At 43.2% G+C, this 22,854-nt stretch overlaps 1 protein-coding gene across 1 annotated transcript in view; it reads right to left on the reverse strand.

The window, feature by feature from the left end:
• LOC145351640 (protocadherin Fat 4-like) overlaps positions 1 to 17,640 on the reverse strand; it is a 46,491-nt gene extending 28,851 nt beyond the window's left edge. Inside the window, exons 1-6 of the mRNA XM_080201202.1 lie at positions 15,143 to 17,640; positions 9,022 to 9,289; positions 8,020 to 8,395; positions 7,280 to 7,393; positions 4,485 to 4,544; positions 1,284 to 3,680 (exon numbers count right to left, since the gene is read on the reverse strand). Of these exons, the coding sequence (XP_080057328.1) occupies positions 1,284 to 3,680; positions 4,485 to 4,544; positions 7,280 to 7,393; positions 8,020 to 8,395; positions 9,022 to 9,289; positions 15,143 to 17,543 (5,616 nt within the window). The 5' untranslated portion in view covers positions 17,544 to 17,640. The remainder of the gene's footprint in view (positions 1 to 1,283; positions 3,681 to 4,484; positions 4,545 to 7,279; positions 7,394 to 8,019; positions 8,396 to 9,021; positions 9,290 to 15,142) is intronic.
• Between the last annotated feature and the right edge of the window lie 5,214 nt (positions 17,641 to 22,854).

Raw genomic sequence — 22,854 nt, forward strand, 5'->3', positions numbered from 1 at the left:
CAGATGCAGTGAGCGGTAAAGAAGGCAAATAATATTTCGGCTTTCACAGCGACAAGATTCGACTATAGGAAGAGGAATGTCCTGCTGCAATAATACAGAGCCCTGGTGAGGCCACACCCTGAATATTGTGTGCAGTTTTGGTCAGTTTATCTGAGGAAATATGTTCTTGCTGTTAAGGGAGTGCAGAGGAAGTTCATCAGACTGATTCTGGCACGGTGATTCTGACATGTAAGGGGAGATTGAGGCTTCCCGATTATATTCGTTTAGAACAATGAGGGGGATATCATACAATTCTATAAAATTCTAACAGGACTAGACAAAAAAGATGTGGGCAGGATGTTGCAGATTGCGGGGATGTCCGGAACAAGGGGCCACAGTCCAAGAATAGGGACTGTGATGAGGAGAAATACCTTCAACTAGTGAGTCTGGTCAATTGGTAAAATTCACTATCACAGAAAGCAGTTGAGACCAAAACATTGTCTGTTTTGAAGGAATTAGACACAGCTTTTAGGGCAACTTAGATCAAAGGATATGGAGGAAAGCGGGATGAGGAACTTGAGTTGGATATTCACCCACGATCATACTTAATGGTGGAGCAGGCTCCAAGCGCCGAATGACCTCATACTGCTGTTATGTTTTATGTCTCTATGTTTTCCGGTAGTCCTTTGTCGAAACTTCGTTCTAATCCAGGTTATTTAACAAATGTTTGCCAGGTAGCAAAATATTTTATACTTTATCACAGTAATATGTTATAATCTGGTTGTAGTTTTCCTCCGATTTTGTGTCATTGTTAAACAGCTCGGGGCAGCGTCAAGTTACCCTAAGTATCCATTCGGCCAGTTATGAAATTTAATAGCTTCAGCAATGACAATTTACAGTGTCAAAGGGAATAAGAGCATTTTAATCGCTTGTGTTGGCATTTAAAATAGCAAATCTTAAAAGCAAATTATCCACATGCATTTAGGTACCAATGCCCCAAGGTCAGTTATGCAGCTGACCTTGCAACGAAGTCGGTTGTGTAGCTGAGGGAATAATTAGTCTGCCGATTCCATTCTGAGCGAAATCAAACCAGTCCCTGACGTGCCGTTTTGGCATCATGGAGCCTTGTATTTTGCACCATTTCGTTGGATTAACAGCAGTGACAGTTGTATCACAAGAACGATCCTTTATTTCAATAATAGAAATTCTCAATGGGAGAAGTTTTCATCAAATCACGCGGCAGGGACGGATGGAACAAACGCTGACAGTAATTCCGCTCTGCCTTGTCTATCATTTAGAATTCAATATCGTTCCTGAGATAGAGGCGGTGTGTAGGGCTTCAAATAAAGAAAATCGCTCTTTGCTGATTCCGGAGACAGACAAACTGCATAATGATGCGTTTCAGGCATGCGAATAATATCTCCAGCCCGAGTATAATTCAATGATTCTTTCGGTGTAGGTCTCGGGTCAAACTCACTCTGACAATCGTCCAGTCTATAGCAACAACTGGAGGAGCTGTAATCTTCAATAGGATTTCTGTCCTGATTACATTTGATGCCAATCAACAAAATGATGGTTAGAAGAAATATAAAGGAAGTTGACCCTAAAATCACAATTAAATAAAGATTTATATCCGACACATATTTAGGATTTGTTACTAAATTGCTACTTTCCGAGTAAATTTCAGTAGCATTTCCCAGGATTGAAAAGTTGATTGTAACAGTGCTGGAGAGACTCGGCTGTCCGTTATCCTTCACCAAGATGACCAGAGTTTGAGTGATGGCATCTTGCGCCAAAATTCCTCGGGCTGTTCTGATTTCCCCAGAGTTCAGCCCCACGCTGAACAAACTGGGATCAGTGGCTTTCAGCACCTGATAGTGGAGCCGGGCGTTCTGACCAGAATCGGCGTCAGTTGCGATTATCTTGGTGACCAAGTAACCCTGAGCCGCTGACTGAGGCACAATCTCCACTGCTGCTGATCCGCTCTGTACTGAAGGTGAAACAATGACTGGAGCGTTGTCATTTTGATCCAGGATGATCACATTCAATGTTGCGCTGCTGCTCAGAGGGGGAACGCCAGTGTCTCGGGCTTGCACTTGAATCTGGAAGTTTTTGGTTTGCTCGTAGTCAAAAGAGCGCAGTGCGTAAATGGTGCCGTTCATCGAGTTAAGAGTGAGGTAATTTGACAATGGCAAATCTTGGATACGACTTTCTATGAAAGAGTAAGTGATGTAGGAATTCTGATCTAGATCAGGATCGAAGGCAGTCAGTGCGAAAATGGAAGCACCAGGGGCGATGTTCTCCATCACATACACTGTGTCCATGGGGCGAGGAAATCTCGGGGCGTTGTCGTTTATATCAGAGACGGATATTTGGATGGTTTTATTTGTTGATAGCGGAGGGGATCCCGAGTCCTTGGCTAAAATTGCAATGTTGTATAATGGGGTGGTTTCACGATCCAACATGTCACTGGTTATTAATTTATAATGACCACTCGAAGAAGTTTGCAATTTAAAAGGAACGTTCTTTTGGATGTCGCAGTTCACCTCTCTATTTTTTCCAGAGTCGCGGTCGATTACATTGATCAGAGCTGTCACAGTCCCGGGAGCAGCATCTTCAGGGACAACTTGGGAAAAGGAGGTTAATAATATCTCAGGGGCGTTATCATTCACATCAATGACCTTAATCAACACTTTAGAATGTCCAGCCATTGCCGGTGAACCATTGTCGACAGCTTGAACATCAAGTGAATAACTGCTTGCTTCTTCATAATCAATTCTGCCTTGAACCCTAATCTCTCCTGTTCGCGGATCCAAACTAAACAGTTCTTGCATTTTCTGTGAAACGCGGTTACTGAAAGAATAAGTTACCTCCGCATTCGGGCCTTCGTCTGGATCAGTGGCATGCACTGAAACCACCAAGGTTCCTCTGGGTAAATTCTCCATCAGGCTGACCTTGTAGGCCTTGCTATTGAACGCAGGCGCATTGTCGTTACTGTCCAGCACAGTGATGAGAATCCGAGCGCTCCCAGATCTGGGAGGACGCCCTCCATCAGTGGCCGTCAGCATCAGCTGAAAGGATGGCTGCCGTTCGCGGTCCAATGACTTCTCCAACAACAACTCGACAATTTTACTACCGTCGTCTTCAATCTCCACTTTTAGCCCGAAGTTCTCATTGGGACTGATGTTGTAACTGGTGACCGTATTTGTCCCCACGTCTGGATCAAGCGCGCTCTCTAGCGGAAACCTGGAGCCTGGCACCATGTTTTCGGGCATTTGTAAGAGAACGGCACTCTCCGGGAGACTGGGCGAATTATCATTTATATCGAGAATCTCCACCTCACCGCGATACATCTCCAAAGGCTCTTCCACTACGATCTCGAAAGAGAGGTGACAAGTTGGCATCTGCCCACACAGCTGCTCTCTATCTATCCTTTCCTTAGCAAATAAAATGCCGGTTTCTGAATTCACCTCCAAACACTGCCTTTTATCAGCAGAGGTTAATCGGAATTTTCGAGCTGACAGTCTCCGAATGTTCAATCCCAAATCTTCGGCGACATTCCCAACAAAAGCGCCAGAATTCATTTCTTCGCGAATAGAGTAGTGAATTTTCCCGAATGCCAGATCCGACGCAAAAAGAAGGAAAATAAGATTCAATTGTCTGAATTTTAGGGCGTAGGTTAACTGTCGCTCTGCCATTGCCTGTCGTATTTGCAGAACTAAACCGGTAGCTTATTAAGGTCAAGCGCTTCCCGATCGCATAATCTGCAAAATACCTTAAGAGTTGGATACCGAGTGAATTGACAGAGAGCTTTTCACAAAATGAACGCAGGCAGCAATTCCCTTTCTGTTCCTGTTCTGATTCTGTGCCGGAGGAGGAGCAATGGATCTCTGGTTGGATTTGAGATCCTCATTGGCCCACAGCGACACTGTAAGCCCCTGCCTAAGATTACAACAGCGAATTTTCTTAAAGCTGCACGGTTGCTGATGTGAAAGCCTTCAATCCCGTTTATCCTTTTAACAGTGCGCAACCAAAATACGTGCACGAGCACATATATTAGCAGCCTTTCTCTTTCGGCCAACGCTGCTCATTTCAAATGCCAGGGGTAATTATTATGTTGGAGTTTCCTTTCGCTTCCTCAACATATAATCTTCGAATAACAATTTTAATATTTGTCACGGCAGCACCATGTGTATTTTTCCACATATCACCAAAACTGTTTTGCAAAGGAAAGGATACATACCCATCAATGTTTAAATGACGGCTTCTCTTAATTACTTTCTAACTATAATGAGTGTTTCGACGACTTTCTGTGTTCTAGTGTTCCCTGTCCAGGTACAGAAATTGTAAGTTTTTTTTCAATATAATCTTAATTATTCTAGTACACAGCAGTTCAAGGTTATTTAGAATTCAATAAGTTTCTGGCCAATAGCACAGGTGATTTCCCAAACAAAAATCTTCAAGATATGTGAATTATGTGAGCCAATTTTGGATACTCCATGTACCGCTGGTTCCTGGCTCCAGTTGTCCTTGTCACGATTATTAACAGGAGGCGATTTCGAAATCTGAAATATTGGAGAAAAATAAACGTTTAGAATAAATGGCGACAAAAACGGCAAAAAAAAGATAAATGACATTAAAATCATCGCCATGACAGTGCAAGTCAGGTGTGTAACAATGAATATTTAATTAAATATTTTTTGCTAATTAATCTGAAACAAATGCTAAGATAAACAACCACGTTTTCTTTGTAGCAACTGTGCTCGGATTTTCTAATGCAGTGTTCAAAATGCATTTTCTCCTAAATGCAACACGGTTTTGACTTTGGTGATTGACAGACATAGAATCATAGAATACCTACAGAGCAGAAGGAGGCCATTTGGCCCATCGAGTCTTCACCAACAGCAATCCCACCCAGGCCCAATCCCCATAACCATGTATATTTACCATGTTAATCCCCCTGACATCCCCCTAACACAAAGGAACAATTTAGCATGGCCAATCAACTTAACCCTCACATTTTTGGATGGTGGGAGGAAACTGCGGTACCCAGAGGAAACCCAAGTAAACATGAGGAGAATGTGCAAACTCCACAAATGCAGTCACCCAAGCCAGGAGTCAAAACTGGGTCCCTGACATTGTGAGTCAGCAGAGCGCCACAATGCCGCCCCAGTTTGCTTCATTTGCGTGCTGGTTATTTTGATTATAATATTTAGTTTTTAAATGTATTTATTGGTGTCACAGTTGTCTTACATTAACACTTCAATGAAACCACTGTGAAAATCCCCTATTCGCCACACTCCGGCGCCTGTTCGAGTACACTGAGGGAGAATTTAGCATGGCCAATGCACCTAACAAGCACGTCTTTCAGGCTGTGGGAGGAAACCAGAGCACCCACGCATCCTTTGGGAAAACGTGAACAGTTACGCAAGCCAGGAATCAAAACCGGGTCTCTGGCGCTATGGGGCAGCAGTGCTAACCAATGTCTGGTAGCAAGTCGCCAAATTCACATTGTGTTGAGTGAGTCGGACACTGGAATATTCTGAATGTCTTCAATCTTTGTGAGCTGTTGCACCAGAGCATAATTTATGGATTCTGGATAATGTTTATGCCTGTTTGCGGCCCATGGCAATCAGATACCAACAATAAAGAGGGCACAAAGCGCATAAACATAACCAGAATCAGATACTAAACACGGTGACTGAAAATGCAATTCCAAGGATCAAAACTGTCGTTTTAAATAAAAATATTATTTTGCATTAAACTGAAAAAACTGTAAACTAATATGAAGCAATTTAACGCGAATTGGCAATTCATTTTATCTAGAACAGCAGAATTAGTTGTATTGTTTGGTAAATGGATATTTAAATTAAAATTTCGAGCTTCTCTTCTCTGGGTAACTCAATCCTGCTTCACAACGGTTACTAGCTTAAAATAATTGCTGATAGGAACCTTGAAACTATTCCCTCTAAAGGAATGTTGGTTGTTTTCTGTAACTTGGCTAGTTTGATGAATAACATCCTCTGTGAATTTTGATTTCTCTCACAATACCTTGCCCATGCACTGTGAACGTTCGGCTTCTGTAAGTTCCTATCACTTCACACTTTGTATTATGCCAGTCTAGCGTCCATCCTGTCTAGTACCAATCAGCAAATGTTCAGAACTCTCAAACAAATATTCATCTATTGACCATTCAAATAAGACACCATGCTACTTCTTATGAATGTGCTCACATCTCCACAAACGTAATAATCAGGTGAACGTCGCATCAGCTGTCAAGTACATATACAGCGATATTGCAAGATACGATTTGTACATTGGCCTAAAAAGATTTCCAGTGGACTAAAAAGATTTCCATGCAATAGTATTTTTTAAAAAGTAGACCATAGAAACCCGACAGTGTAGAAAGAGGCCATTCGGCCCATCGAGCCTGCACTGACAACAATCCCATCCAGGCCCTATCCCCGTGTCCCTACATATTTACCCACTAATCCCTCTAACCTACGCATCCCGGGGCACTAAGGGGTAATTTAGCTTGGCCAATCAACCTAACCCGCACATCTTTGGACATTGGGAGGAAACCGGAGTACCAGGAGGAAACCAACGCATGCTGATTGGAAAGTATGCTGATTGGGTTTGATAACTAAAAGTGGGAGGAGGCTGCTGTGGTGCATAATCACTTACATGGAGCTATTGGACATCAAGCCCTGGATTTGTGTTCTTCATTCTATATACACTATACCGTTCACTGTAGATTACGATTGCAACAATATTAGCGTAGTTGTAGGGATGATGTGACTCATGTAGGTCAAACAATCTTTTTCGACCCTTATTTACCTAGCTTATTATATTCGAATTTTTAGGATCTTAATATATGTTCCTCGTTATTGCATTAATATGTCACATTTAACAGTTTCACGCCAATTTTATCTCATTCGTAAACAATGTAATGTAAGCATATATGTGTAACTCAACGATAAAAATAAAATTCATCCATTTGCCGCAAGTGGGTTTACACTAATACTGTAATGAAGTTACTGTGAAAACCTCTACTGCCACAGTCTGGTGCTTGTTTGCGTACACTGAGGGAAAATTTGATGTGGGCAGTGCACCTAACTAGCACATCCTTAGGACTGTGGGAGGAAACCAGAACGCCCAGAGGAAATCCACACAGACAGGAGGAGAATGTGCAGACTCCGAACAGACAGTGACCCAAGGCTGAAATCGAACCGGATCGCTGGCACTGTGAGGCAGCAGTGCTAACCGTTATGCCAAAGTGCCACTCTACTGTGCAACTCACCATAGGCATCCAAGAGGCCGGCAATAGAATTTTACAGCCTCCTGCAATAACTTCTTGAATGTTATGAGGAATAGGGGTCTTCTGATTGCTTGTGTTGGCATTTAAAATAGCAAACTGCGAAGAAAAATTCTCCAAGTGCGTTCAGGTATCCAATATCAATTGTGGGGCTAACCTTGCAAGAAACCCAATTGTGTAGCTAGTGAGTTTCTCATCTGCTGCCTTCCTTTCCTAGCTAAAAGATACCAGATCCAAAAGGGTCGCTGTGGTATCGTGGAATATTTTATTTCGCACTATATTGTTTGACTAACAACGCTGACAGTGCATGAAAAGAACGACCCCCTCTTTCCATAATAAAGATCCTCAAAACGAAAAGGTTTAAGGAAAATCATGGGGCAGGCATGGATTGGACAAACGCTGCCAGTAATTCTGCTCTGCCTAAATGTTGTTAAATCTTTAGTGTTTAACATTGTTCCTGAGACATGGGCAGTGTGTAGGACTTCAAAAACAGAAAATTGCTCTTAGCTGATTCCAGAGACAGGCAAACTGGTACAACGATGCGTTTCTGGCATGCGAACAATATCTCCAGCAGCAGTATAATTTAAAGATTTTTTCAATGTGGGTCTCGGGTGAAAATCACTGTGAGAATCGTCCAGCCTATAGCAACAACTTGGAGAGTTGTAATCTTCAATAGTGTTTTTGTCCTGTTTCCACTTGATGCCAATTAACAAAGTGATGGTTACAATCTCCACTGCCGCTGATCCGCTCTGTGCTGACGGTGAAACAATGACTGGAGCGTTGTCATTTTGATCCAGGATGATCACATTCAATGTTGCGCTGCTGCTCAGAGGAGGAGCGCCAGCGTCTCGGGCTTGAACTTGAATCTGGAAGTTTTTGATGTGTTCGTAGTCAAAAGAGCGCAGTGCGTAAATGGTGCCGTTCATCGAATTAAGAGTGAGGGAATTTGACAATGGCAAATCTTGGGTACCAGTTTCTGTGAAAGAGTATGTGATGTAGGAATTCTGATCCAGATCAGGATCGAAGGCAGTCACTGCGAAAATGAAAGCACCAGGAGCGTTGTTCTCCATCACATACGCTGTGTCCATGGGGCGAGGAAATCTTGGGGTGGAATCACATACATCAGAAACAGATATGTTAATACTTTTATTGGTTGATAGCGGAGGAGGTTCCAAGTCCTTGGCTAAAATTGTAACATTTGTATAAAGGGGTGGTTTCACGATCCAACATGTCACTTGTTACTAAATTATAATGACCACACGCAGATGATTGAAGTTTAAAGGGAAAGCTCTTTGAGACCTGTCCGTTTATTCCAGAATCGCGATCGATTTCATTGATCAGAGCTGTCCCGGTCCCGGGAGCAGCATCTTCAGGGACCATGTAAGACAAGGACATTAATAATGTCTCAAGTGCGTTATCATTCCCATCAATTACATTAATCAGAATTTTGAAACGTCCTACATTTGCCGGTGAACCATTGTAGACAGCAAAAAATTAAGGGAATACCTGCTTGCTTCTTCATAAACAATTCTGCCTTGAACCCTAATCTCTCCTGTTCGCGGATCCAAACTAAACAGTTCTTGCATTTTCTGTGAAACGCGGTTACTGAAAGAATAAGTTACCTCCGCATTCGGGCCTTCGTCTGGATCAGTGCCATGGATTGAAATCACCAAGGTTCCTCTGGGTGAATTCTCCATCAGGTTGACGTTGTAGATCTGCTATCAAACGGAGGCGCATTGCCGGTGCTGTCCAGCATAGTGATGAGAATCAGAGCGCTCCCAGATCTGGGAAGACTCCTTCCGTCAGTGGCCGTCAGCATCAGCTGAAAGGATGACTGCCGTTCGCGATCCAATAATTTCTCCAGTAACAATTCGACAGTTTTACAACCGTCTTCTGCAGTCTCCACTTTTAGGCCGATGTTCTCACTGGGGTTCATGTTGTAACCGGTGACTGTATTTGCCCCCACGTCTGGATCAAGCGCGCTCGGTAAGAAGCCTTACAACACCAAGTTAACGTCCAACAAGTTTATTTGGTAGGAAACGCCACTAGCTTTCGGAGCGCTTTCTCCTCCTTCGTCAGGTGAGTGGGAGATCTTTTCACAAACAGGACATATAAAGGCATAAACTCAGTTTACAGAATAATGATTAAAATGCGAGCCTTTACAGCTAATCAAGTCTTAAAGGTACAGGCAATGTCAGTGGAGAGAACATTAAGCACAAGTTAAAGAGTTGTGTATTGCCTCCAGACAGGGTAGTAAGTGAGATGACGCAAGCCCAGGCAAGTCATGGGTGCTACAGAGAGTATGACATGAACCCAAGATCCGGGTTGAGGCCATCCTCAAGTGTGCGGAACTTGACTATCAGTCTCTGCTCAGTGACTCTGTGCTGCCGTGTGTCGTGGAGGCCGCGTTGGAGAGCGCTTACCCGAAGATCAGAGGCCGAATGCCTATGACCGCTGAAATGTTCCCCAACAGGAAGAGAACAGTCTTGCTGGTAATTGTCGAGCGGAGTTCATTCATCCAATGTCGTAGCGTGTGCGTGGTCTCTCCAATGTACCATGCTTCGGGACATCCTTTCCTGCAAGTAGGCAGTGTTTGCCGAGTTGTAAGAGTATGTGCCGTGTACCTGGTGGATGGTGATCTGGCGTGAGTGATGGCATCCATGTCGATGATCTGGCATGTCTTGCAGAGGTTGCTGCAGCAGGGTTGTGTAGTGTTCTCCTAAAGGCTGGGTAGTTTGCTGCAGACAATAGTCTGTTTGAGATTGTGCGGTTGTTTAAAAGCAAGAAGTGGGGGTGTGGGTACAGCCTTGGCGAAAGCCTTGCTGAGCAAAGACTGATAGCCAAGTTCCGCACACATGACGACGGCCTCAACCGGGATCTTGGGTTCATGTCACACTATCTGTAACCCCCATGACTTGCCTGAATTTGCACAATCTCACTAAATGTCCTGTTTGGAGACAAATCACATCTTTTTAACTTATGCTTAATGTTCTGCCCACTTAGATTGCCTGTACCTTTAAGCCTTGATTAGCTGTAAAGACTCGCATTTTAATCATTATTCTGTGAATTGAGTTTGTGCCTTTATATGCCCTATTTGTGAAAAGATCTCCCACTCACCGGACGAAGGAGCAGCAAGCTCTCTGAAAGCTAGTGGCATTTGTTACTTAGTAGACTTGTTGGACTTTAGCCTGGTGTTGTAAGACTTCTCACTGTGTTTACCCCAGTCCAACGCCGGCATCTCCACATCAAGCGCGCTCTCCATTGGAAAGCTGGAGCCAGGCAGCATGTTTTCGGGCATTTGTAAGAGAATGGCACTCTCCAGGAAACTGGCTGAATTATCATTCATATCAAGAATCTCCGCCTCACCGCGTTGCATCTTCAAAGGCTCTTCCACCAAAGTCTCGAAAGAAAGTACACAAGTTGGCCTCTACCCACACAGCTACTCTCTATCTATCCTTTTCTTAGCAAATAAAATCCCGGTTTCTGAATTCACCTCCAAATACTGCCTTTTATCATCAGAGGTTAATCGGACTTTTCGAGCTGACAGCCTCCGAATGTTCAATCCCAAATCTTCGACGACATTCCCAACAGAAGCGGTAGACTCCATTTTTTCCTGAGTACAATAATGAATTTACCTGGAAACCAGGTCCGATACAAAAAGAAGGAAAAGAAGATTCAACTGCCTGAACTTTAAGGAGGTGGCGAACCGTGGCTCTGACTTGACCTATTGTATTTGCAAATATAAACCGACAGTGTGTTAAAAATCAAGCGCTTCACGATCGCATAAACTACAAAATACCTTAATCAGAATGCCCAGTGAATCGACAGAGATCTTTCCAGAAAATGCAGGCAAGATTGCCTTTCTGCTTCAGAGGAAGAGCAATAGACTCTGGTTGGATTTGTGATTGTCATTGGTCCACAGAACACTGTGAGTCCCTGCGTAAGATTACAGCCGTTTTTGTCTTAAAGCTGCACAGTTGCTGATGTGAGAGTCTTCAATCCCGTGTATCCTTTTAACAGTGAACAACCAAAATACGCACACAACGACATAAATTAGCAACGTTTTTGCATAGGCCATGGTTGCTAATTTCAAATGCAAGGGGGAATCATTATGATGAAGCTTTCCATTCGCTTTCTCAGCACAAAATCTGCGACAAAACAATTTCAATTTTTGTCACGGCAGCACCATATGTATTTTTCCCCATACCACCAGATGATCCTGTTTTGCAAAGGAAAAGGACCCACACACATCAATGTTTTAATGACGTCTTCCCTTACTTTCAAACTATGATGAGTGTTTCGACGGCTTTCTGTGTTCCAGTCTCTTTTGCCTAGGTGCAGAAATTGTAAAGTCTTTTCAATATCCCAGCATCCCATTCGCCTTCCTGGCCTTCATAGCGAGGGGGATTGAATATAAAAGTAGGGAGGTCTTGCTGCGGCTATATAGGGCATTGGTGAGGCCGCAGCTGGAGTACTGTGTGCAGTTTTGGGCACCGTACTTACGCAAGGTTATTTTGGCCTTGGAGGGAGTGCAGAGGAGGTTTACTAGGCTGATGCCGGAGTTGAGGGGGTTGACCTATGAGGAGAGGCTGAATAAACTAGGCTTGTACTCGTTAGAGTTTAGAAGAATGAGGGGAGATCTCATTGAGACGTATAAGATGATGAATGGGATGGATAGGATAGAGGTGGAGAGACTCTTCCCGCTCAGAAAGGACAGTAGGACTAGGGGGCACAGCCTCAAAATAAAGGGGGGGGGGCTGTTTAGAACGGAGTTGAGGAAGAACTTCTTCACTCAAAGGGTGGTGAATCTCTGGAATTCTCTGCCCGTTGAAGTGGTGGAGGCTACCTCGCTAAATATTTTTAAGACGCGGGTTGATGGGTTTTTGATAAGAGAGGGGATTAAGAGTTGTGGGGAGAGGGCGGAAATGTGGAACTGAGCCACGACAGGTCAGCCATGATCTTATTGAATGGCGGGGCAGGCTCGAAGGGCCGGATGGCCTACTCCTGCTCCTATTTCTTATGTTCTTATGTTCTTATGTAATATAATCTTAATTATTTTTGCACTCAGCATTTCAAGGAATTTTGAATTCAGTTATTTTCTGACTAATAAAATGGATGATTTCCCAAATAAAAATCATCAAGGTGTGAGAATTATGTAAGCCAGTTTTGGATACTCCATGTATCGCTGGCTTCTGGTTCCAGTTACCCTTGTCACGATTATCAAGAGGAGACAATTTGGAAATCTGAAATACTGGTAAAGCATAAACATTTGGAATAAATGGCGACAGAAACGGCAAAATAATATGAAATGATATGTGAATCATTGCCAGGACAGTGCAGTTCAGGTGTGTAACAACGAAAATTTGATATTAAAAATTATTTGAAAGTTAATCTGAAACAAATGCTAAGACAAACAACCACCATTCTATCTAGCAATAATGTTCGGATTTTTTGACGTAGCCATGATGTGGAGATGCCGGCGTTGGACTGGGGTGGGTACAGTACGAAGTCTCACAACACCAGGTCCAGCAAGTTTATTTGGAATCACAAGCTTTCGGAACGTTGCTTCTTCCTCAGGAGAGTGATGTAGTGCTCAGAATGCATTTTCTTCTAAATGCAACATAATTCTCCATAATAATGGAGCAACACGTTTGCTCCATTTGCCTGCTGGTTATTTTGATTTGACTATTAGGTTTTTAAGTGTACTTATTAGTGTCACAAGTAGGCTTACGTTAACATTGGAATGAAGCCACTTGTGAAAATCCCCTAGTGGTCACACTCCGGCACCTGTTCAGGTACACTGAGGGAGAATATAGCATGGCCAATGCACCTAACCAGCACGTCTTTCGGGCTGTGAGAGGAAATTGGAGCACCCAAAGCAAACATACGCAGACACATGGAGGACGTGTAAACTCGCACAGACAGTCCTGGCACTGTGAGGCAACGGTGATAGCCACTGTACCACCTAATCGCTCACTCAAACTGCTTTCAGTGGGTCCGACACTGGAATGTTCTGAATGTGTTCATTATTTACGAACTATTGTGACAGATCATAATTTGTAGGTTCTGGATATGTTTATGCCTTGTTACAGCCTATGACAATTATATATTAACAAAAGAGAGGGCACAAAGCACATAACCATAACCAGAATGAGATACCAAATAAGATTACTGAAAATGCAACTCAAGGGTACAAACTTTTGATTTTAAATAAATATATTATTCTTCATTAAACTGAAGAACTGTAAACTAATATAAAGTAATTTTAACAGGAATTGGCGATTCATTTTATCTCGACCAGCAGAATTAATTTTATTGTTCGGTAAATGGATATTGAAATGGAAACAGGGATTCCAAGTGAAATTTTAAGCTTCACTCATCCTCAGATAAACGCAATCCCATTTCACAACTGTTACTTGCTTAAAATAATTTCTGGCAGGGACCTTGAAATGTTCCCTCTAATGTTGGTCGCTCTCTGTTACTTGGCTGGGTTGATTAATATCACCCTTTGTGAATTTTGATTTCTCTCGTAATACCTTCTCGATGCACTAAGAACGTTCGTTTCTGTAAGCAGTTATCATTCCACACTTTGCATTATACTGTCTAGGGACCATCCCGTCCAGAGCCAATCAGCAAATGTTCAATACACTGGAACAATATTCATCTATTGACCACTCAGATGAGACACTACTTACTATGAATGTGTTAACACATCCACAAACGTAATAGTCATGTGAATGTTCCCCCCAACTGTCAAGTACATGTACAGCTATGTTACAGGTTACGAATCGTGCATCCTATCCAGTGGGCTAAATGATTCCGGGGGAGGAGACTCGTGTGGTGCATAATCACCTACATGGACCTATTGGACCGCAGCCCTGCATCTGTGTATAACCTATGATTACAACAATATTAGCGTAGGTATAGGGATGGTGTGACTCATGAAGGTCAAATAGTCTCTTTTTTTACGTTTACTTCCTACCTAGCTTCTTATATTCGAACTTGCAGGATCTTAGGTATATTTTCTTCTTTATCAGATTAATATTGCTATTAATAATACTATTAGATTGACATTAAAATACACTTAGTAGTTTTGCACCAATTTCATCTCACTCTTAAACAAAATGCAGTTGTTTGTCACAAGTAGGTGTACATTAATACTATAATGAGGTTACTGTGAAAATCCCCAAGTCGCCACACTCCGGCGCCTAATTGGATACACTGAGGGAGAATTTAGTAGCACAACCTTAAGACTGTGGGATCAAACCAGAACACCCGGAGGAAATCTGCGCAGACACGGGGAGAATGCGCAGACGCCACACAGTGACCCAAGGCTGAAATCAAACCCGGGTCTCTGGCATTGTGAGGCAGCAGTGCCACCGTGTCACTCATATTGCCCAAGTGACCACAAGAATGCATTCGGCCGGCTATGAAATTTTACAGCCTCATCCGCTAATTTGTTCAATACTATGAGGAATAGTGGTCTCCTGATTGTTTGGCATTTAAAACGGCAAACCGTGAAGGGAAATTCTCCAAGTGCATTTATGTGCTAATGCCCCAAGGTTAATTCCGGAGTTGGCCTTACGAAAAGCTCAGTTGTGTATCTAGTGAAGATCTCGTCTGCCGCCTTCCATTTCTAGCTAAAAGATAACAAAGCCAGAAAGGTCGCTGTTGTACCGTGGAACCTTTTATTTTGCTCCATATCGTTTGATTAATAACACTGACGGCTGCATAATAAGAACGATCCGCTCTTTCCATAATAGAGATTCTCAAAACGAAAAGGGGCGCATTTAACAAACGCTGCCAATAATTGCGCTCTGCTTCAATGTTCTCAAACCTTTAGAATTTAACATTGTTCCTGGGACATGGGCGGTGTGTACGGCTTCAAATACAGAAAATCGCTCTTTGCGGATTCCGGAGACAGACAAACTGCATAATGATGCGTTTCAGGCATGCGAACAATATCTCCAGCCGCAGTATAATTTAAAGATTCTTTCAGTGTGGGTCTCAGGTGAAGATCACTGTGAGAATCGTCCAGTCTATAGCAACAACTTGGGGAGTTGTAATCTTCAATAGGATTTCTGTCCTGTTTACATTTGATGCCAATCAACAAAATGATGGTTAGAAGAAATATAAAGGAAGTTGATCCCAAAATCACAATTAAATAAAGATTTATATCCGAGGTATATTCAGGATTTGTCACTAAGTTACGACTTTCCGAGTAAATTTCAGTAACATTTCCCAGGATTGAAAAGTTGATTGTAACCGTGCTGGAGAGACTCGGATGTCCATTATCCTTCACCAAAATGACCAGGATTTGAGTGATGGCATCCTGATCCAAAAAACCTCGGGCTGTTCTGATTTCCCCAGAGTCCAGTCCCACGCTGAACAAACTGGGATCAGTGGCTTTCAGTACCTGATAGTGGAGCCGTGCGTTCTGACCAGAATCCGCATCAGTTGCGATTATTTTGGTGACCAAGTAGCCCTGAGCCGCTGACTGAGGCACAGTCTCCACTGCCGCTGTTCCGCTCTGTGCTGAAGGTGAAACAATGACTGGAGCGTTGTCATTTTGATCCAGGATGATCACATTCAATGTTGCGCTGCTGCTCAGAGGGGGAACGCCAGCGTCTCGGGCTTGCACTTGAATCTGGAAGTTTTTGACTTGCTCGTAGTCAAAAGAGCGCAGTGCGTAAATGGTGCCGTTCATCGAATTAAGAGTGAGGTAATTTGACAGTGGCAAATCTTGGATACGAGTTTCTGTGAAAGAGTAAGTGATGTAGGAATTCTGATCCAGATCAGGGTCGAAGGCAGTCACTGCGAAAATGGAAGCACCAGGGGCGATGTTCTCCATCACATACACTGTGTCCATGGGGCGAGGAAATCTCGGGGCATTGTCGTTTATATCAGAGACGGATATTTGGATGGTTTTATTTGCTGATAGCGGAGGGGATCCCGAATCCTTGGCTAAAATTGCAATGTTGTATAATGGGGTGGTTTCACGATCCAACATGTCACTGGTTATTAATTTGTAATGACCACTCGAAGATGTTTGCAATTTAAAGGGAACATTCTTTGGGATCTCACAGTTCACCTCTCTGTTTTTCCCAGAATCACGATCGTTTATGTTGATCAGAGCTGTCACAGTCCCGGGAGCAGCATCTTCAGGGACCACTTGTGACAAGGACTTTAATAATATCTCGGGTGCGTTGTCATTCACATCAACTACATTAATCAGAACCTTCGAACGTCCTGCATTTGCCGGTGAACCATTGTCGACAGCTTGAACATCAAGTGAATAACTGCTTGCTTCTTCATAATCAATTCTGCCTTGAACTCTAATCTCTCCTGTTCGCGGATCCAAACTAAACAGTTCTTGCATTTTCTGTGAAACGCGGTTACTGAAAGAATAAATTACCTCCGCATTCGAGCCTTCGTCTGGATCAGTGGCATGGACTGAAACCACCAAGGTTCCTCTGGGTGAATTCTCCAACAGGCTGACCTTATAGACCTTGCTATCGAACGCAGGCGCATTGTCATTGCTGTCCAGCACAGTGATGAGAACCTGAGCGCTCCCAGATCTAGGAGGACTCCCTCCGTCAGTGGCCGCCAGCATCAGCTGAAAGGATGACTGCCGTTCGCGGTCCAATGATTTCTCTAATAATAACTCGACAATTTTACTACCGTCTTCTGCTGTCTCCACTTTTAGACCGAAGTTCTCATTGGGACTGATGTTGTAACTGGTGACTGTATTTGTCCCCACGTCTGGATCAAGCGCGCTCTCTAGCGGAAAGCTGGAGCCTGGCACCATGCTTTCGGCCATCTGTAAGAGAATGGCATTCTCCGGGAAACTGGGCGAATTGTCATTTATATCAAAAATCTCCACCTCACCGCGATACATCTCCAAAGGTTCTTCCACCATGATCTCAAAAGATAGGAGACATAGTGACATCTGCCCACACAGCTGCTCTCTATCTACCCTTTCCTTCGCAAATAAAATGCCGGTTTCTGAATTCACCTCCAAATACTGTCTTTTATCAGGAGAGGTTAATCGGAATTTTCGAGCTGACAGTCTCCGAATGTTCAATCCCAAATCTTCGGCGACATTCCCAACAAAAGCGCCAGAATCCATTTCTTCCCGAATGGAGTAATGAATTTTCCCGAATGCCAGATCCGATACAAAAAGAAGGAAAATTATTTCAAATTGTAACTGTCTGAATTTTAGGGCGTTGGTTAACCGTCGCTCTGCCATAGCCTGTTCTGTTTGGAGACGTGTAAAAATAACCGGCAGTCTGTTACGATTAAACGCTTCCCGATCGCATAATCTATAAAATACCTGAAGAGCAGAAACTGAGTGAATTGACACAGACCTTTCCACAAAATGAACGCAGGCAATGATTGCCTTTCTGTTCCTGTTCTGATTCTGTGCCGGAGGAGGAGCAATAGATCTCTGGTTGGATTTCAGATCCTAATTGGTCTACAGCGACGCTGCAAGTCCCTGCCTTTGATTGCACCATTTTTTTCTTAAAGCGGCACAGTTGTTGATGTGAGAGTCTTCAATCCCGTTTATCCTTTAGCAGTGTACAACCAAAATACGCACTCAACGACGTGAATTTCCCATCAGCAACATTTCTGTATCGGCAATCACTGTTCATTTCAAATGCAATGGTTTATAATGTTGACTCTTTCCACTCATTTCCTCAGCATATAAATTGCGACAAGACAATTTCAAAATTTGTCACGGGAGTATCATATGTATTTTCTACGAAATACCAAATGAAGAGAAAGGTTTCAAAATCATCATTGTATCAATGACCGTCTTTTCTTAATTATTTTCAAACTATGCTGAATTTTCGACTGCTTTCGTAAAATACTTTTTAATATTGTCAGTATCCTTCATCCAAGTGCAGAAAACTAATCGCCTTCTCAGTATAACCTTAATTATTTTTGACCAAAGCTCTTTAAGATTATTTAGAAAACTTTTATCTGTAAACCAATCTCCTAACGGGGCTGCTTGGAGTCCCGGACTGGTCAGTATTTTAAAACTCTGCCCAAACGAGTACACCAGTACAGTAAATGACTGCATTAGTAAGTTTGTAGAAGACTGTGTGCCAAAGAAGTAATCCGTGTGTTCCCCAACCAAAAACCATGGATGAAGGGGGATATCCGCTGTTTGCTGAAGTCCAGGCCTGAGGTGTTCAAGTCAGGTGATACTGACTATACATGAAAGTCAAATACGATCTAAGATCCATCAAAGATGACAAAAGACAGTACGGGACCAAGCTAGAATCCCATGCTAGCCACACTGAGCCCCGCCAACTATGGCAAGGCCGGCAAAACATAACAGGCTACAAGCTGAAGGCATGTAAAATCACGAGATCCAAAGCACCCCTCCCTGATGAGGTCAATACATTCTATGCCTATTTTGAGTAAGTGGTGAGTGAGAGCATGCCCTCCACCGTGGAAGCCCTGGATGAGCCTGTTTTGGGGTCACCGTTGCCGATGTCCGTGCACCTTCTCGAAGGTCAACCTACGGAAAACAACTAGCCTGGATGGGGTACCCGGATGAGCACTCAGATCTGCGTGGATCAGCCGGCAGGGGTATTACAACAATCTGAGGTCCTTATCTGCTTCAAGGAGATGGCTATCATTCCTGTATCTAAAAAAAAATCAGCATGCCTTAATGACTATCTGCCAAGCGCTCTGGCATCCATCATTATGAAACGTTTTAAAAGGCTGGCCATGCTATGAACCAATTCCAGCCTCCCAGACTACCTGAATCCACTTCAGTTTGCTTACCGCTGCAACAGGTCCACAGCAGATGACACCTCCCTGGCCCTGCACTCAACCCTGGAACACCTAGGTAACAAGGACACCTATGCCAGACTCCTATTTATTGACTATACCTCAGCCTTCAGCACTATGATTTCCACGAAACTCATCTCCAAACACCGTGACCTGGGCCTCGGCACCTCCCTCTGTGACTGGATCCTGAACTTCCTAACTCACAGACCATAATCAAGAAAGATAGGCAACAACACCATCTCCTCAATCATTCTCAACACGGCTGTTTCTCACCACCACCACACCCCCCCCCCCCCCCCCCCCTTCTGTGCTTCTTATACACTTATGATTGTGTGGCCAAATTCCCCTCCAATTCGATTTTCAGGCTTGCTGATGACACCAGCATAGTGGGTCAGATCTCAAACAATAATTGGACAGAGTACAGGAATGAGATAGAAAATCTGGTGAACAAACTCTCTCTCAATGTTTACAAATTGGAGATTGTCATCGACTCCTGGAAGCATAGAGGAGAACATGTTCCTGTTTCATCAAGGGGGACGAAGTAGAAAGTGTCAAGACCTTCAAATTTTTAGGTTCCAGATCACCAACAATATGTCCTGGTCCATCCGTGCCGACACTATAGTTAAGAAAACCCATCGATGCTTCTACATTCTCAGAAGACGAAATAAATTTGGCATGTCAGCTACGATTCTCACCAATTTATACAGATGCACCTTGGAAAGCATTCTTTCTGGTTGTATCACAGCTTGGCATGACTCCTGCTTGCCCAATCCATCACACAAACCAGGCTCAATTCCATTGATTCTATCTACACTTCCTGCTGCCTCAGCAAAGCAGCCAGCATAACTAAGGATCCAGCCATCCAGGACATTCTCTCTTCCACCTTCCTCCGTCTGGAAAAACATACAAAAGTCTGAGGTCATGTACTAACTGATTCAAGAACAGCTTCTTCCCTGCTGCTGTCAGACTTTTGAAATGGACTTACCTTGCATTAAGTTGATCTTTCTTGCACTCTAGCTGTGACTGTAACACCACATTCTGCATTCTCTCGTTTCCTACTCAATGAAAGATGTGTTTTGTCCGCATAGCACGCAAGAAACAATACTTCTCACTGTATGTTAATACATGTGACAATATTAAATCAAATTAAAATCAAATCAAATTAATAAGAAGTATGGTTTTGCAAATGGAAATCGACAAGAAATGTCAAGTATCTGAGCCAATTTTGAATGTCTCATGTATTCGTTGGTTTATAGCTCCAGTTAGCCTTGTCATGATTACTAACAGCAGGGCAAACAGATAACTGAAGTATTAGAAATGATTAAACATTTGGAAATAGTGATGCTGTATACGCATAAAAAGAGTGAATGTGAAACAATGTAACTAAAACAAATGCTAACATAAGCAATTAAGACATTCTATGTAGCAATTGTGTTCGGAATGCATTCCATCCTAAAAGAAATCTGATTTTGATTTTGGTGAATAAGTTATTAGCACATATTTGTCACATTTCCCTGCTGGCTACATTGATTTTGATATTAATCAAACGGTGTTTAGTGGGTCGGCATTCCATCTGATTGTTACAGAGTAGCATTCGGAATGTGTTGGGCACTTATGAACTATTGCAACAGACGATAATTTGGAGATTCTGGATTTGTTTATGCCTGATAACAATCCATGAGAATTATAAACTAACAAAAAAAGAGCGCAAAGAGCACAAACATAACTGGAACGAGATTCAAATTAAGATTACGAAAAATGCAATTCCAGATACCAAAATTGTGGTTTTAAATCGAGATATTCGCTCTCATCTTTGTCACCCTCTATTATTTGGCTGCTTTGATTAAAGTTACCGTCTGCTTTTGTGAATTTTGTGCTTTCTCAAATTACTTTCTCTGTGCACTGTGAACATTCAACTTCTGTAGTCATTCATCATTTCACAGCTTGATAAATACCAGTCAAGTGACCACTTGCAGTCAAGTGACCACTCATTCGAGCAGCAATCCATAAAAGTTCACTGTCGTCAAAAATATTCATTTAGTGACAATTCAGATTGAGACACCACGCTACGCAATATGAATATCTTAACAGCTCCACAATTTTGGCCCTGGAATTGCATTTTTCGTAATCTTAATTTGAATCTCATTCCCTATACAAGAAATAAAGGTACAGAGATTCATCAAGGATGCCAAAAGTCAGACTGGATCAAGCTAGAGACACAATCGAGCCAGACAGGCTCCCATTGACTATGGCAAGGCCTGCAAGACGTCTACAAGATGAAGGCATGTAGAATCGCCAGCACCAATGCACCCCTCCCTGATGAGTTCAATTAACTCTGTGCCCGTTTTGAGCAAGAGGTCAGTGAGTGCACGCCTTCCACCCTGGCTGAACCAACGCAGACATCAGGTCAGTTGACTTGAAGCTCAACCCATGGAAAGTGACCATCCCAGATGGGATACCTGGAGGAGCACCGTTATTCCTACAAAACCCATCTCCAAATTCCATGGAGAAATTGCAAACCATAAGACCTTAAGACCACAGATCATATAAACAGCTTGGGCCATTCGGTTCATCAGGTCTGCTCCGCCATTCAATCATGGCTGGTATGATTCCCCTCCCCATTGTCCTGCCTTCTCACCATGACCCTTGATCCCTTTATTGATCAAGAACCTATCCATCTCTGCCTTAAAGACAGCCTCTACCCTCTGGCTGAATAAGTTCCTCCTCACCTCAGTTTAAAAGGAGCATATCTTCACTGAGGTTGTGCTGCCGAGTTCTAGTCTCTTGCACGAATGGAAATATCTCTCCAAATCCACTGTAACTAGGCCTCTTGGTATTTTACAAGTTTTTACATATCCTTCTAAATTCCATGGTTACGGTCAGTGCAGATTGATGGCTCAAATGGTCTCCTTCTGCACTGTAGTGTTCCATGATCCACTTCTCTTCTGTGAAACCTTTCATTCCTGGGATCATTCTTGTGAACCTCCTCTGGACCAGCACATCAATCCTTAGGTATGGGACCCAAAACTATCCCATAACGGGCCTTCTGGCCAGAATCTTCCCAAAATATAGACAGCGCTGGTTCAGGCAAGAAAACTAATGTGAATCTCGCAGGATGCGCAGCTGACATTTCTCGCTGTAGCAAACTCGCAGAATCACAGAATTACAGAATACTATAGTGCAGAAGGAGATGATTTGTCCCATCAAGTCTGCATCGACGCGTGAAAGGCCCTGTCCTGCTCACCGAATCCCAATTTTCAACACTTGGCCCATAACCTTGAATGTTATGGCGTGCCAGGTACTCATCCATGTACTTCTTAAAGGATGTGAGGCACCCTGCTTCCACCTCTCTCCCAGGCAGTGCATTTCATCTCGTCACCCCCTGAGGAATAATGCTTTTTCCTCAAATCCCCCTAAACCACCCACTCCTCACATTTAACTTGTGCCCCCTCGTAGAACTGACCCTTCACCTAAAGGGAACAGCTGTTCCCTATCCACACTGTCCATGCCCCTCATAATCTTGAAAACTTCAACCAGGTAGTCCCAGAGAAAACAACCGAAGCCTATCCAACTTCTCTTTATGTTCCATCCCAGGCAACCCACCCTGGTAAATCTCCTCTGCACCTTCTCCAGTGTGTTCACATCCTTCCCACAATGCGGCAATAAGAACTGTACACAGTATTCCAACTCTGACCTCAGCACAATTCTATACAACTCCATCATGACCTCTCAGCTTTTGTAATCTGGACCCCGATTGA

Source organism: Carcharhinus amblyrhynchos, chromosome 13 (assembly GCF_965287045.1).
Source record: "Carcharhinus amblyrhynchos chromosome 13, sCarAmb.v2.hapA, whole genome shotgun sequence".
Taxonomy (NCBI): Eukaryota; Metazoa; Chordata; class Chondrichthyes; order Carcharhiniformes; family Carcharhinidae; genus Carcharhinus; species Carcharhinus amblyrhynchos.